Consider the following 15,185-nt stretch of genomic DNA (forward strand, 5'->3'; position numbering starts at 1 on the left):
CGTGCATTTGCTTAGTTACGCTTACACGTACATTTGTAAAACATCACGTAACGCGGCCATCCACCAAAGTCACACAGTTCTATTGTCTGCGGCTGTTCGAAAAGCCGGCTGTAAGCTCTAATGTGTTGCCGCTAACGATTTCGCGGATTCACGCGCGTATTGGTAAATTAGCGGCGGCGATCATCGCGATTAGGAATTCCTTACGCGTGTCTTTGATTACGACGAGTCAGTAGTTGCGGTAGACACCTTGCGCCTATCTTTCCTAGCCTACGGATATCCGAACTTCGAACGCGCTTAGAACTTTGCGCATGTTTCAGTCTGGAACCGGATTCTGACGCATGCGGCAGCAGCTCATCAGGCGTTGAGGCGTAGCCGAATAATTGATTGTTTTGTTTTTTTTTCTTCTGTTTGTTATTCAAGTTCAACTACCATTTGGTGAAGAAGAAAGTGTGTCAAGATCGCTTCTAAACTAGACCTGGACAATGTTTATCGTTGTGGGACTTCTATACGGTGGAGAAAAGAAGTTCCTGTCTTGGGAATGACAATCGTTATGTAAATATAAGAAGGGCGCGGGAATAGTGATGTTTTCGTAAAGATAAGAAAAAGTGCACGATGGCTAGTGCGACAACTAAAGTGGCTGCCGAAGGTGGGGCCGGGATGGAGAAGGCGAATGTGAAGGAGCAGCCGCCATCGGTCGTTACGACCACCAAAACCTCAGAGATAACCATTATTATGAAAACATTGGTGTCAAATACGACGACGACGTCAGTAAAATCTAAGAAGGTGGGCTCGAAAACGGGACGGCAATGTGAGTGCCAGGAGGATAGGTCCTCAGATGATGGTAAGAACGGTGGCGTTTCTAGTGCGATTGAAGTGACGACCAGTGTAAGAGGTGTTTTCGAAAATAATCCCAACGCTTGTCTAACGACAAAAGGCGGCGAGCCACCGATTTTGAATAAAAATTTTATAGCGTTGCTGAAAAGTGCCAATGATTCGTCGTTTGAGAATGTGCTCGAAATCAAATCGCTACTCAGTACACCGAATGTGGTGCTGAAAAGTTCCACCGATCAATTGTTGGGTTCTAGCGACGCCGAAAAAGATGCGGAAAAGGTTGCCCGAAAGTACCTGAACGATCTAAGTCAGCTTAATGCAAGTGTTTGTGGTAAACCAAATTCCAAAAATGTAGAGTCCAGTGAAAACAATAATACCGGTAGTGAACGTTCATGTTTAGAGAGGAATAATCTCAGTGTGATAGAAGCAGTTGTTGAGTCCAAGCATGGTTTAAGTTCATCGGACTCAGATACCACAGGAAATGATAGTACCTTTAAAAAGCCAAAGATTTGTGATGAAATGAAACTCGTGCGCTTTACCGTTAATCGCGTTGAAGAAGATCCAGGCGAATCTTGTAAGTTTTTATCCCTACCAAGTTCAACGCCAATCAAGGTGCGAATCCCTAGCCCGGAAGAAGTCCGAAAGGCTGAAGAGTACAAATTGAATCTCCTAACCCCACCAGCTGACGCGTCCTTCATCGATTCCGATTTCGAGTCAATGGAACAAGATCAATACGATACCTGCAGCAGCAAGGAGAGCTGGAAGCCGGACAAGATCACCCCACCTCCAGAACCCCCAAAGTTCATCGAACCCTTCAACCCGGAAGAACTATTCCCGGAACCAAAAGCGAAACCAAAGCCCCCGGAACCACAACCGGAAACACCCAAAACCCTAAGAAAAACATCATCCACCAAATCATTCTTTGAGGAAGCCCTCAAAACTCCCTTAGCCCTCCGCAAAAAGTTCCAAAAGCGACGCAACTCGGAACTCCCCAAACAACCGTCCCACTCAAACCTACTGAGCTTCTTCTCATCAAAAAAGAAGAGCAGCAGTCTGGAAGGTGTCCAGAAACCCATCCTTAGCAAAAGATCTCTCACCATCAGTGACAACAGCTCCGCAGACACTAGCCGCTGTACCTCCCCCGCACTGACCGAGGAAAATCTCCGACGTCTCTCCAACGCCATTCGAGGTGCCGATCTATCCAACAAAACTCTAGTATGGGGTGAAAACTACGATTACTCCTACGAGTGTGAACCCTCTCATTCGGACGTCGAAGAGGAGGATGAAGAAAGCGCGGATCAACCGACCCCAAGTCGCCTAGTCCAGTTTAACATCTCGTCCCCGGAATCCTCCTTCGAGATGCAACCCCCCATAGTCCCAACCTTTAAAATTGATCCACCCCAAGCGATCAACATCGCTTCGGAATTGGCTCACGGCCTTATGGGAACCGCATTCGCCGTGGCCAGCGGTTGCATGAAGCGGTCTTCGAGTGATCCGGTGTACTGTAAGGTGCGGAGTCATAGCTGTACCCCGTTGACGTCGGATATTGGGGAATCGGACGAGGATGCGGCAGAACTGGAGGCAACGATGATGAAAGCGGCGCCACATGTGCAGTTTCACAATATCAATGAGGCGTCGCTAAGGAGTTTGGATAAGATTGCTGTAAGTTTAATACCGAATTAACTCAAAAACTTCGATTGTTTAGTTCGGGTCTAGCAGGACCCTTATGTTTTGTTATGTTTTTATGTGGTTTGACATACCACCCTTCTACCCTAAATATTTTTTTTTACGGCAACTCGTATTATCTTACCATCTTCCTTCAAAGCTTATGTTTGAAATTACGTCTTCTTTTAGAAAATGAAATTTGTAGAGCAATCGATGCATGTGGTTGATTCCGGAACATCCCCCTTTTTTGACCACTCTAATAGTTAATCTACTAATCGAGGCTAAAATTTAGGGGACACTGCCTCTATAGTGAACTTGCAAAGTAGTCCCATATTGTTTTTTTTCTTGTAGGGGAGAGCCCACTGCGATCAGTAGTTGATCTATTGTGGTAATTACCCCACGTTACTGTATGCTATCAAACTTACCTGCACTATTGATTGAAGTAACAGTTGATTGCTGGTTGAGCATCTTGTCCCAATCGGGTATGATATCAAAGATGATATAACCTTCTTAAGACTTATGTGCAACCATATGTCTTGTACGCTTATTAATTTAGCCCCAAGTATACACTCTCTTCGATTGATGATGGCGCAGCAATTGCATAGAAGGTGCTCTGCAGTTTCTTTTTCGAGTCTGCAGAACCTACAGTCTTCGTTTTGAATAATGTTTATCCTTTTAAGATGCTGTTGTGTTGTGTTGTGTGCTGTTCAATGAATCTTTTCGCCTGAGTTGCTCCCTTTGTTGTTCTCCAATTGGAGACAATAGTGGTGCTTTCTCAGTTCATGAGTCCCATATTCAAGGCACTCTTCGATACTCCGCAGAAAGCTTCAGGTCCAATCAACCGTCCGTGAGATCCTTCCCTAGCTAGTTGGTCTGCTACTTCGTTCCCTAGGATACCGCAGTGGCCTAGTACCCAGAATAAAAATACTTTTTTCCTTATGGGCAGGTTTCTTAGTGCAACAATACACTCCCATACTAGTTTGAAGTACTATGTGAACGTACTTAGTGCTCGAAGAGCGACCTGGCTGTTAGAGGAGATGCAGATACTTGTGTACCTGTAGCCTCTTTTAAAACAGGCTGAAGTGCATTCTAGAACTGCTTGAACTTCTGCATGGCGCCAGTTATAGATAGCGTTGCTATTCTTTGAAGCTTTGCTAGTTTCTTCCGTACCGTAGCTTGCACAGTTTTGGTCCACCATAAGGAGGCATAGGAGATTTAGGGTCTTATGACAGCTGTAAATATCCAATGGATAATTTTCGGCCTTAGTCTCCATTTTTCCCTACTCCTTTGAGACAGACCCATAGAGCTGTTGTATCGGTATAGCGCATTTTGAAAAATTAAGCAATCCTTCGGAGAACGAACGAGAAGGAATATTTTATGATCATCGCATATATCAGCACAAACACATCCTGTAAAACCTTGGGAAACTCATTCATAACAGTGATGAAAAGAAGGTGTCCCAAGTGACTCCCTTGTGGTACACCACTGTTAATCAAGAAAGTACCGGATCTGACGTCGTTTCCTAACTTCACATATTTTTAACAGGAAGCTTAAAAGCACATTTGTGTATCGGTATAATATGGGAAATATTCCAAAACTTCAGAAAAAATCCTTCGTTAAGAAAATCCAAGAAAAGGCGATGTATCAGGGCAGTACGAAAAATTTTTCGGTATTAAATTAGACTTTCGTTTGAAGTTACAATACTTCCAGAATCGTGACTCGACATCGGCTTTTTCTGCATCTTATATGTATTTAGACTAAGGTTGCCAGAATTTTTTCAGCACGTACCCGGGCCGGAAAATCCGAGCTATTTTCAACTAAAAACCTGGCAAAATCCGGGCATTTGATTCCAAAATGTCGACCAAAAATCCGGGCAATATCCGGGCAAATTTGGTCCAAATCCAGGAATTACTCAACACAAATCAAGTAAAAAAACAAGAAAAAAAATTGTTTTTAATCAGCAGTCTTCATATCGTATTTTACGGTTTCAAAAAACTTCTCTTGGTTATTTTTATAAAACTTGTTCAAAAAATTTCGTTCTAGACACATAAATAAAAAAAAACAATACAATTTGTTTTTTTTTGTTTGTCTTTGCAAATAAAGTGAATAAATCCGGGCAGAATCCGGGCATTTCTAACTGAAATTCGGGTAATCGACCCGGGCCGGACTTGTGTCAAATTTTGTGTTAAATATCCGGGCAAACCTGGATAAAACCGGGCAATCTGGCAAGCTTAATTTAGACCCAACCTTAGCTTGGTTCGGTGGACATTGCTGAGAGGGATCTATGATTTTGGCTATATCCTGAACTGAGGCAGTTTTCTTATTAGCGGTCCAAAGTTTTATTTCCGGTCCAAAGTTTTATCCACTGGACCCGATTTCCGTCCAGATTTTGTTGTCGTCCAATGGAGCTCACGATACACAGAAAGTTTCAATTTATTGCAGACATTTTACAAAGATTGTGGCTTTTGTGTCGCAGAAAGTTATATATTAAACTGTAAACAACAACACCCAGTAGAAATCAGCTATTTGAACGTTCTCCGAATTGAGCAGGGTTGTATAAAAATCGTGCTCAGTGATAATGGGACACCCTATATTTTACACTGAAGCTTTATGATCCAAACGAAAAAGAAGTTGCCATAGGGCAGTTTGTGCAATTGTCTATTGGACATACTATGTATGATTATTAGGTTCATGCACCTTAAACTTAATTTTGCTCAGAATTGTAGGAATTGTCATTTTAAATTCGTTTGAACAACTTCTAAATCAGAAGGTCTCTTCAAAATTGCTATTCAACTTTTCCATCGCTCGACTCTTGGGTTGAAACTGTTGAGACGTGAGACTGAGTTTAAATACCGAAGGTAAGGAGTTTGAATCTTTGAAGGAATTTTCAATCAATTCAACAACCTTTTTTTTTTTGCCTTTTTGACAAAGTGTTAATATAAAATTTGGCGCTAAATCCAAAAATGAAATTAAAAAAAAAATCAGTAGAATAGTTTTTAAATTATGCTCCAAATAAGCAATTTTGGAAAAATAAAAAACGTACTTGTAGTTTAATTTAAATATCTCGGACTGCATAACATTTATTTGAAGTCTCTTTTTTGTATATTGAAGGGCAACAAGGAAATCAACAGTATTATTGATATTAGTGAGTTTATGATAGAAAAAAAAGGATAATAAACGCAAAATTAGATAGTCACATATAAGTACTATTTTGAAAATACAGACTCACATAATTACAAAAATCTGTGAAATCTGTGATAAATTTTAAAATTCTGTGATCTGTGACACAGATTTTTTTATGAATATTGCTTGAAATTCTGCAAAATCACAGATTCACCTTGTTCTTTAGTATTCGACAATTGTTGAGGATTGTAAAATTTACATCTTTCCAACAATGTCAGCAAAAAAAATTGTAAATTTTTTTATTTTATTAGGTTTTATGCCAATATTAGTAAACCTCGTCTAAAGGCTGGGTTGTTCATTAAAGGGTTAAAATTGTTCCTCTCATTTGTAGGTATATTGAATTAAGCTGATGAAAGATGATTTTTTAGTATATTTCAGATCAGGGACGTAGGAAGAATTGCCTCATGGGAGGGGTTTTGGTGATTGATTTTTTCGTAATATTTTACGCTCCAATGCATTGATAAAAGAAACTTAAAAAAATTAGTCGGTATTATTGAACTATTCACTTTTAAGTTCTTTAACATTAGGCATTAGTTTTCCAAATTAAATAGTAACTTTTGAAAATACGTCCTGAAATTTTTATAAAGATTAACTTAAAGTTGCCAAAAATTTTAACCACACGTATCCGGGCCAAACAAATCCGGACTATTTGACCAAGAATTTGGGCAATATCCGGTCAAATTTGATCAAACCCAGGAATTTCTCTACAAAAATAAAAAAAAAACATAAAAACTTAACTGTAGTTTTTAAATCGTGTATAAGGCTTCCAAAAAAACCTTTCATGTTTATTTTCATAAAACTTGCCCTAAAAACTGCGTTTTAGACGCATAAAAAACAAAAATTTACAACTAAATTTGTTCTTTTTTTAATTTTAATTTTGGCAAATTAAGTGAAAACATCCGGGCTTTTTTCAATGGAAATCGGACATCCGGGCCGAAGCGGACTTCCTTAAATATTTTATAAAAAATCCGGGCAAACCCGGATAAATCCGGGCAATCTGGCAAGCTAAGCTTAGTTACATTCGTAAAGTCTTCATTTTCAATATAGGAACTTACATTTATCGATGATAGAAATTTTTTGATTTGGTCAAGAATCCGATAGATTAACTTAATTTCATATGAGCATAGGATAAGTTTTATTTAAATCCTTTAATTATATATGCTATATATAAATATATGCTTATGTCAAATAAGCTAAATCTACCAAAATCTTGAGTATATTAAAAAAAAAATTAAGCTTATATGTAAAAGTAAATCAAATTTTCAAAATTTAAAGTAAGTGATTATAATTTTGCGCTAGAATCTGATTCTTGCAACCTGATTTCTTAGATTTTAGTTTGAAATTTGGTTCTTGGAAAAACTGCAATATCAACAATGGCTAAACAATACATTAAGAAAATGAGGAATTTACTCAAGATTTCTATCGTTAATATAGAATATTTCTTTTTAGCAAACAATGTTTAGAATAGAACAATTGCTTAACTAAAATTCTGTGGAAAAAATTTTAAGTCTGTTTTTTTTACTAAACGAAACTTGCAAAATAAACTCAAATTCTTCTCAAAACCGTTATTTTTATCTGAGTTGTGAATACAAAATGTTTTAGAATAACATTTAAAATTTTAAATTGTTAAAATAGTTTAGACTCAGAAATTTTACCAATTTTGAATCTTTTCCGAATTTAAATACGATTTCTTAAATGAACAAACAAAAAAGATTTCTGAGTTCATGTTTTGGGTTTTTTTTAATTTTTTTATTTGGTTATGACCTAAGAAGTTTATAAAAACTGTTGACGGTCCCTAGACAGTGTTACAGTTCCAGGGTTGTGTGTGTGTAATTATGTGATATGTACTTTAATTTAAAACACTTCTGTTGCTGCGGTTAGTGAAACAGTAAGGATGAAAGGAATGGAGATTAAAGATGGATTTTGGAGTTGGAAAGGAGATATGACGAATTTGGAAAGGGTGCTTAAAATTTCCCACACCAGGTTGTTTAGATTTCCGAATCCGAATTTGATTATAAATTTCGAATCTGATCTGAATTGTATCTGATTCTGATTTTTCAATTTTGTATCGCCGTTTCCAAGAAACGTAAGTTTCAATTCTGCATAGTAATGAAGTTCAAGAACTTCAAATCTGAATATGAAGTGGATTCTTATTTTCTTTTTTTAACGGATTTTTCATCCAACTTTTGAAAATGAATATGAGTTTCGAAAAGCATGAATCAAATTTGGAAAGAAATTCAAAATCTTTTTTGAATCAGTATTTCAAATCAGCATTTCATTTCTTATTTCTAATAATGTTTCAAGCTATCTATCAAGAATTCTAAACTGGATGCAGAATCGCAAATATGAAAACAGAAATAAAATTTTGATTTAAGTAACCAGAACTTCCGCAATGAGTTTGATGTCATTTGAAATTTAAAATAAAAGGCTAATTTTTATCAACAAGTGAGAAAATGTGGAAAATTATAGAAGAATGCTGTATTTGGGATTTGTTTTCAAGGGTTTCGCACCAGTTTTGAGTCAAGATTGTTACTCTTAAATAACCTTACTCAATCATCCAAATTTGATAATTTTTTTTTATAATTTTAGTTGCAAAGTGAAGAACTTCGCTTGCCGATTCTGGACCCTAATGGCCTCATCCGTTGATACGGCCATGTTTCAGATTGATTGATTGAGTTTTACAATAAAATCAAACTAATAAGAATGACTTCACATTCATATAAATATTCTTGAGATTGATGTCAGTTTTCACTCACAACTGCAACAAAGTTCGGACATGATTTTCAAACATCAGATTGAAAATTCCTGGCAAACCAACACGCATGTCAGAAACCAATTTAGTTTTTTCCCCTAATCATCGTGTAAAATAACTGGGAGTTGCTACTTCTTGCTACCGTCAATCATCGATGAATGAAACAATCGATTCCTACTAGTCCATGTCCGGTTTCAGCGGAAAAAGGTTCCTATTTATAGATCGACCGGGCGCTTTTGCAAAACTTATAATAGATAGCAAAAAGCCTTAATAACCGTTCGTTTGGAAAGCCAATACTAAGTTCCGATCGTGTGAACTTCATTGTTTTGCGGTAATTTGAATTTGGAATGCTTTAAACGACCCAGCTAACTAATGTAGAAGGTTGGGTTTGGATGATGCACGAGCAACATCATTGAAGCTGCTGCTTGCTGGCTGGAGGTTATCTCAATCGGAGAGAGGGATGAGGGAAAAAAACGAGAGTAGGCCAATAATTACTTCGATTTATCAGCAACGAATGCTGGAGTGCAAAAACGTTGGAGCTGCATATGTTCTTGATGTATTCGATTGTTGACCTGAGAGTTGCTTTTTTTTGTTAAGTCTGTATATTCAACCGCTACCCTAGACAAGATCCCGATCCGCTTTTTTTTTGCATTATTTTTATGAAGCTTTCCTACGTCTGTCAGTCGAGAGATTTGTTTGTAAACAGTTGCTTCGTGTGTGCCGCTAACACGGATGGATGAGATGGAAGGTCGCCTCTAGCTTCCAACCGCCCTAGGGAAGATTGTGAAAAAAAAAACATAGAAAGCGGTAATTACCTGAGAAACGATCGCTTTAATCGTGCGATGATAGAACAATAATAGAATTATCGGTTTTCGAAAGGTCTGAAATGTGTGGCTCGGATTTGTCAACGATCAGTGAGCTTTTTGTCGATGGTTTAGAGAGTGATAAAACTAGACTAAATACAGCGAATGAGTTTTTGCAACATTGTAGGATGCAATGTGAAGATTGCAGAGATAACAGATACTCCTTCTCTATTAAGCTCATCTCACGCCTTTGTTTTGATAGTGTGAATTGCCTATTGAGCGATTGTTTTCTTAAATCTTCAAAAGTTATAATAGTTTTTATCTTTCTTCAGTTGTCAAGCTTATGGAGTTTTTTGAGAATTTGTAATAATTTCAATATTTGTAGAAGGGCTATTTTGGGCTTTAATACCTTCAGTGAAAGCTTCGAAAACTTTCTGCGAATTTTCATCACAATTTGAAAATAGAAATTCTTTGGAATGTGCTCAAACAAGTGAAAATAGTTTTGAACCACTTTTTAGATCAAAATACGGTGAAATGAAAAAGCATGCTGATTATTGAGGGAGTGTTTGATAGTTTATTAAGAGCTTGTAACTTTATTCGGGTGCATCCAAATACAAAAATTCTTCGGGGACCCTCAATGAATTCTCGAAATCTTTAATTTTGCATCATTAATTTTTTTATGAACGCACCCTGAAAGCCCAGGAAAAAAAACTCCCTAATCAGACCTTGAGTGTCAATTTGACACTCTTCGCTTAAAATCGCTTTCAACCGATTTTTATAAAATTGAAAGTTTTGGAAACATCGTAATGTAACTCAAATATTAATGTTCGGTTCGAAAAAAATTTTTTTTTCGAAAAGTTTATTAGAGAGTAGAGTAGAGTAGTAGCCCCAAATTTGTATGGGAAATTTCAAGCTTGTGAAATGTTATGCGCTGCAGGCTTAAATTAATCCTAGGCCTAGCACAAGGTCATATGCCAAATTTGGGCCAGATCGGATCACGGAAAGGGGTCGCGCAACGAGCCTAAAGTTTGTATGGGATTTTGAGACATTTTGTTCGGGAGGAACATGAAAATCCAGTTTTTCATAGATAACTTTAGTCTCCTTCGGCCGATTTCTTTTGGAAATGGTTTTTTTTCTAAAGCATAAACTATGACAAATTCGACTTATGATAAAAAAGTTATAAGACTTCATAAATGGAGTAACTTTTTTCAGGGTGATATTCACCACTGCTGCGTCAAAATGTTCGAAGCAGTGTCTCTCATTAATACTGATGAATATCACCCTGAAAAAAATTACCCCATTTTTCAAGTTTAATAAATTTTTTATCATAAGTCGAATTGAAGTGCCGTCTTCGGATGAAGTATTTGTCATAGTTTATGCTTGAAGAAAAAGTTGTTTTCAAAAGAAATCGGCCAAAGGGAACAAAAATAATTCATGAAAAACTGGAATTTCATGTTCCTCCGGAACAAAACGTCTCAAAATCCCAGACAAACTTTAAGCTCGTTGAGTGACCCCTTCTCGTGACCCGATCTGGCCCAAATTTGGCATGAGACCTTGTACTAGACCTAGGATCAATTTAAGCTATCAGCGCATAACTTTTTCAAATGTCGAGTCATTTGGGGCACTCTATTGGAGAGTTTATGTTATTGGACTAATTTTGACATCTTTAGATTCTTATAATACGAAACATAGAAATTAGAACGAAATTTCAAAGGAAGCTGGAGGAGTTTTACTGATCAAACTTTATATTTCATATTCCTCATCTTTATTCTTCATCCAACAAATTTTATCTGAATTCTGCATATCCTTCATCTCATCTCTACAGTCCTTATCAACTCTATTCTCCATACAATCTTTTATTTACAGACTTTTGTTTTTTTCTAAAATACAACATTTTATTTTACAAATATCCCTCATCTCAATTCTACATTCCATTCTCTGCAAAAGTTTTTCAAATCTCAGAATTTTTATTAATTTTCTGTGCTTTTTCTGTTTCTCTGCCGGAAAAATCCGAAAACATTTTGGCAACAGCTTTCTCAAACTGCGGTTTTCTTGTCACCCTGTCTCTGTTTTCGAGAGCCGGAATAATTCAATAGAATTCTTAGAAACAGCCTTTCCAACCAGAAGACCAATTAAAAACAAACAATCAGCAGCAGTAGCCTTAAAAATCCAACTCAAAATAAAAAAAAAAATCAGAAGCAGCAGCCTTAAAAAAATCGGCGCTTCCCAAGCCAATTTTGTCTTTTTCTACCAGTGAGCCAAATCAAAACATATAATCAGCAACAGCAGCCTTAAAAATCTGTACTTCCTTAGCAAGTTCCGTCTTTTTTCACCGGAAGGCCAAATCGAAGCAGACAATCAGCAGCAGAAGCCTTAAAAATCTGCGCTTCCGTAGCCCATTCCGTATTTTTCCACCGTAAGGCCAAATCAAAGTAAACAATCAGCAGAAGGTGCCTGAAAATCTGCGCTTTCAAAGCCTTTCTGTCTTTTTCCACCGGAAAGCATAACAAACAGCAGCAGCTTTAAAAATCCGCACTTCCTAAGCTAATTCCATCTTTTCCCACCGAAGTGTCAAATCAAAGCAAATAATCAGCCGCAACAGTCCTAAAAATCTGCGCTTCTAAAGCCATTCCGCCTTTATCCACCGGAGGGCCAAATCATATCAAACAATCAGCAGCAGCAGCCTTAGAAATCTGCGCTTCTTTAGCCATTTCTGTCTTTTTCCATCGGAAAGCCAAACCAAAACAAACATTCTGCAGCAGCCTTAAAAATCTGCGCTTCCAAAGCCATTTCGTCCTTTTCCAGTGACCAAATCAAAAACAATTTGTTCGTTGCAGCAGCCTTTAAAATCTGTGCTCCCTGTGCCAATCCGTCTTTCTACCGGAGGCCGAATCAGAAATAAATTTTTCGTAGCAGCAGCCTTGACAATCTGCGCGTTCAGTCCTTATTCTACCAACCACGCCTTGTCGTGATTTAAAGAATCTCATGAATCTCAATTCAGAGATTAACTAAGACACGTCTGTTACTCACAAGAATAGATCAAAGACTGACTTTGTTTATTTTGCCCAGTGTTACCAAAATAACAAACGTTGCCATAGACATTTATTTTATTTTATTTATTGTCAGTGTTGCCGAAAACAACAATTATTTTATTTTATTTTTTAATAAGTTTGATTTATATTCTGCCTAAATATTTTTCTTCTCATCCCTACATAAACCATCACCAAAAACTGGATCAACAAAACGCTACCGCTAGACTACACTATGGAAAAAGCCAACAGCTTTCACTTGTATTCAACTTCAACTGATTCTCCTTCAATAATAAATATTAAACTTAAACATTCAACTATAAATATAATTGATATGTATGTATTCTACGGTGTTAATGGTTGTTTGGGTAAAAATTCATGAATTCACGATTTTTGAAAACCGACATTTTCATTTTGTAAATTGATACAAAAAACTGACCTGTGCAAAATTCCTCCTCAATCTGACTTATTTCAAGGGTACCACAGAGCGCTCAAAGTTTCGGTTTGTTGACCCTCAAAAATCTAAAAATTTAAATTTTTATGCCAATTTTAATTTACTTAAAAATGAATAAAACGCCAAAATTTTGTGTACTCTCGCAAAAAATCGGCCAGAAATCGACTTCCATGATTTCGTTTTTCTAAAAACCGACCGCTTTTCACAGTCTCAGAAATTTGATTTTTCGCCATTTCTTATTTTTCGAGATAACACTAGATCCCGACATTTTATGCATTTCAAAGTAATTTGGCATCAAAATTAAAATGTCTATATTCCTAATTTTTCTTGTTCCTCTTTACGTGATTTTTAAAATCCTAAAGTCGCCTTTTGACCAAATATTATTTTAGGGATTACACCAGATTTTGACGTTTCATGCATTTTGGTATCAACATTAAATTTGGTATCAACATTAAATTTTCGATTTTTTCCTATTTCTTTTGCTCTCGCCTTTGGTGATTTTTGAGGGTCGATAAACCGAAATTTTGAGCGCTTTGAGGCACCCCTAAATCAAGTCCGATTGAGCTGAAATTTTGGACAGATCAATTTTTTGGGCCAATCTACAAAATGTATATGGTTGGTTTTCGAAATCCGACATGACCCATTTAGCTGCCACCCTAATGTTCACTGTAAAAAGAAAAATCTTAAAATCACGTGCCTTGTATCGGACGTAAATTATGACGAGCAATGGGCCAAATGATGCAAATTTACATGGGTGTTTTTTTTTTGCTGTGTACGATTGATCTCATGCATTCCGCTAGAATCTATATGAATCTATTATTCAAAATCAATTGCATAATTAGTTGTAAGAATGTGACCAACTATGGTAGATTCGACTGAAATGGTACAGTTATTTGTATGAATTTCTATAATATTATATGCAATTCCATTATATTAATGCTTGTTTCACGATATAATATGTTCTTTATATATTTTAGAATCAACTATATTCTTCATGTATTTGGTGTATTCATATACCTTATGGTGTGTCGAATTGCCACTTTTTCAAATTTCAAAATGCCTGTAGTCTTTAAACATTTCTTTTTGTTCAAAACAAACGACAGATTTTTTGTAGATTTTGAAATATGATTAAAAAAGTTGATATTTTTCGGTGATTTCTCGGTCACTGAAAATTATCATCAGAAGTAGTGCCTTCTCTATTGGGTACTACTTCTTCAATACAGTTAATTGATGCGGGACAAAGAATTTAGCATGTGGTCAAGCTTCTATTTCAAATGCTCTTCGCTCTTTTCACCACCTTAGAATTTTCTTCTGATCTTCTATATCCGCCTTTCATTTCAACTCTTTAACCCTCACCGATAAAGCCGCAAATTCATTTCATAAAACAAATTCACGGTGATTTCTCCTCTTAAAATTATCAACTTGAAAAGAGATGATTGTGTTCAAAGCTCGTAAACATAATATATGATTTAGATTCCTGGGTTTTCATTTAGGGTGGCCAGCAAACCGGGAAATTCGAGAAAAACCGGGAATTAAAAATGGAACCGCGAAAACCGGGAGAAAAGCTTAGAATCTCGATTCAAAACCGGGAAAATTCTGTACGAATCTTTTTCTCATACATTAATCTTTTTTTTTTTTTTTGAATCGGTATTGTTTGCTCAGCTGCGCTTACATTTTCAGTGTTCCAGTTTCAGTCGCAAAATATTTTAAACGCATTTTAAAATAACGCAACATAGCAGAAATTTGTGTGCTTAATAATCTTTCAATTCTTAAATATTCGTCCTCAAAAAATATAAATTTCACCGATATAGCCGATAAAAATAAATTCATAAAATAAAATTTACGGTGATTAACTCTTCATTTAAAAAAGTTTTTATTAATATTTTAATAGATTTTTCTGGCCGGAAAGGAAATTCTTATATTTTTGATTATTATTGCAAATCCTTAATCCAGTACCCAGAATTCAGACTTTAGACACGCATTATTAAACAACTGAATTCTACCTAACATGAATCTTGAGCTAACATCAGAAGTTAAAATTTAAATTCAAATTCGAATTATAAATCCCAATTTGAAACTTAGTTTCGATTTATGGACCAGTAATTCAAACCGAAATCAATGGTTCATGTCATGGCCGTAGGAACGGGGGGGGGGGGGGGGGGGGGTTTTGGGGGTTAAACCCCCCCCATGAAGGTCCAGGAAAAGCAAATCAGGTGTTCTACTCTACAATCAAATTTTAATTTCTTAATCAAATTTCGATGATTGGATAAGGTTATACAAGATGAACAATCTTTACTCAGAACTGATACCAAAAGCTCGAAAACTAATCCCTGGTTCAGAATTCTGCTACAGATTTCTAAAATTTTCTCACTTGGATTCATTTTGGATACTAAATTTTAATAGATTTAACTCATTTAAGGATTCTGGTTCCCTATTATCAAAATCTTAATTGTATTACTGTTTTCATA

The 15,185-nt window shown here is 36.4% G+C and overlaps 1 protein-coding gene across 4 annotated transcripts in view; it reads left to right on the forward strand.

The window, feature by feature from the left end:
- LOC129755306 (regulator of G-protein signaling loco-like) overlaps positions 1 to 15,185 on the forward strand; it is a 186,591-nt gene that overhangs the window by 71,070 nt on the left and 100,336 nt on the right. Inside the window, exon 1 of one of the 4 annotated variants that reach the window (XM_055751736.1) lies at positions 330 to 2,493. The exons of the other annotated variants lie outside the window; for them this stretch is intronic. Coding sequence (XP_055607711.1) covers positions 613 to 2,493 — 1,881 coding nt within the window. The 5' untranslated portion in view covers positions 330 to 612. Of the gene's footprint in view, positions 1 to 329; positions 2,494 to 15,185 lie in introns of those variants that run through there. 4 annotated transcript variants of the gene reach the window in all.

Source organism: Uranotaenia lowii, chromosome 3, assembly GCF_029784155.1.
Source record: "Uranotaenia lowii strain MFRU-FL chromosome 3, ASM2978415v1, whole genome shotgun sequence".
Classification (NCBI taxonomy): domain Eukaryota; kingdom Metazoa; phylum Arthropoda; class Insecta; order Diptera; family Culicidae; genus Uranotaenia; species Uranotaenia lowii.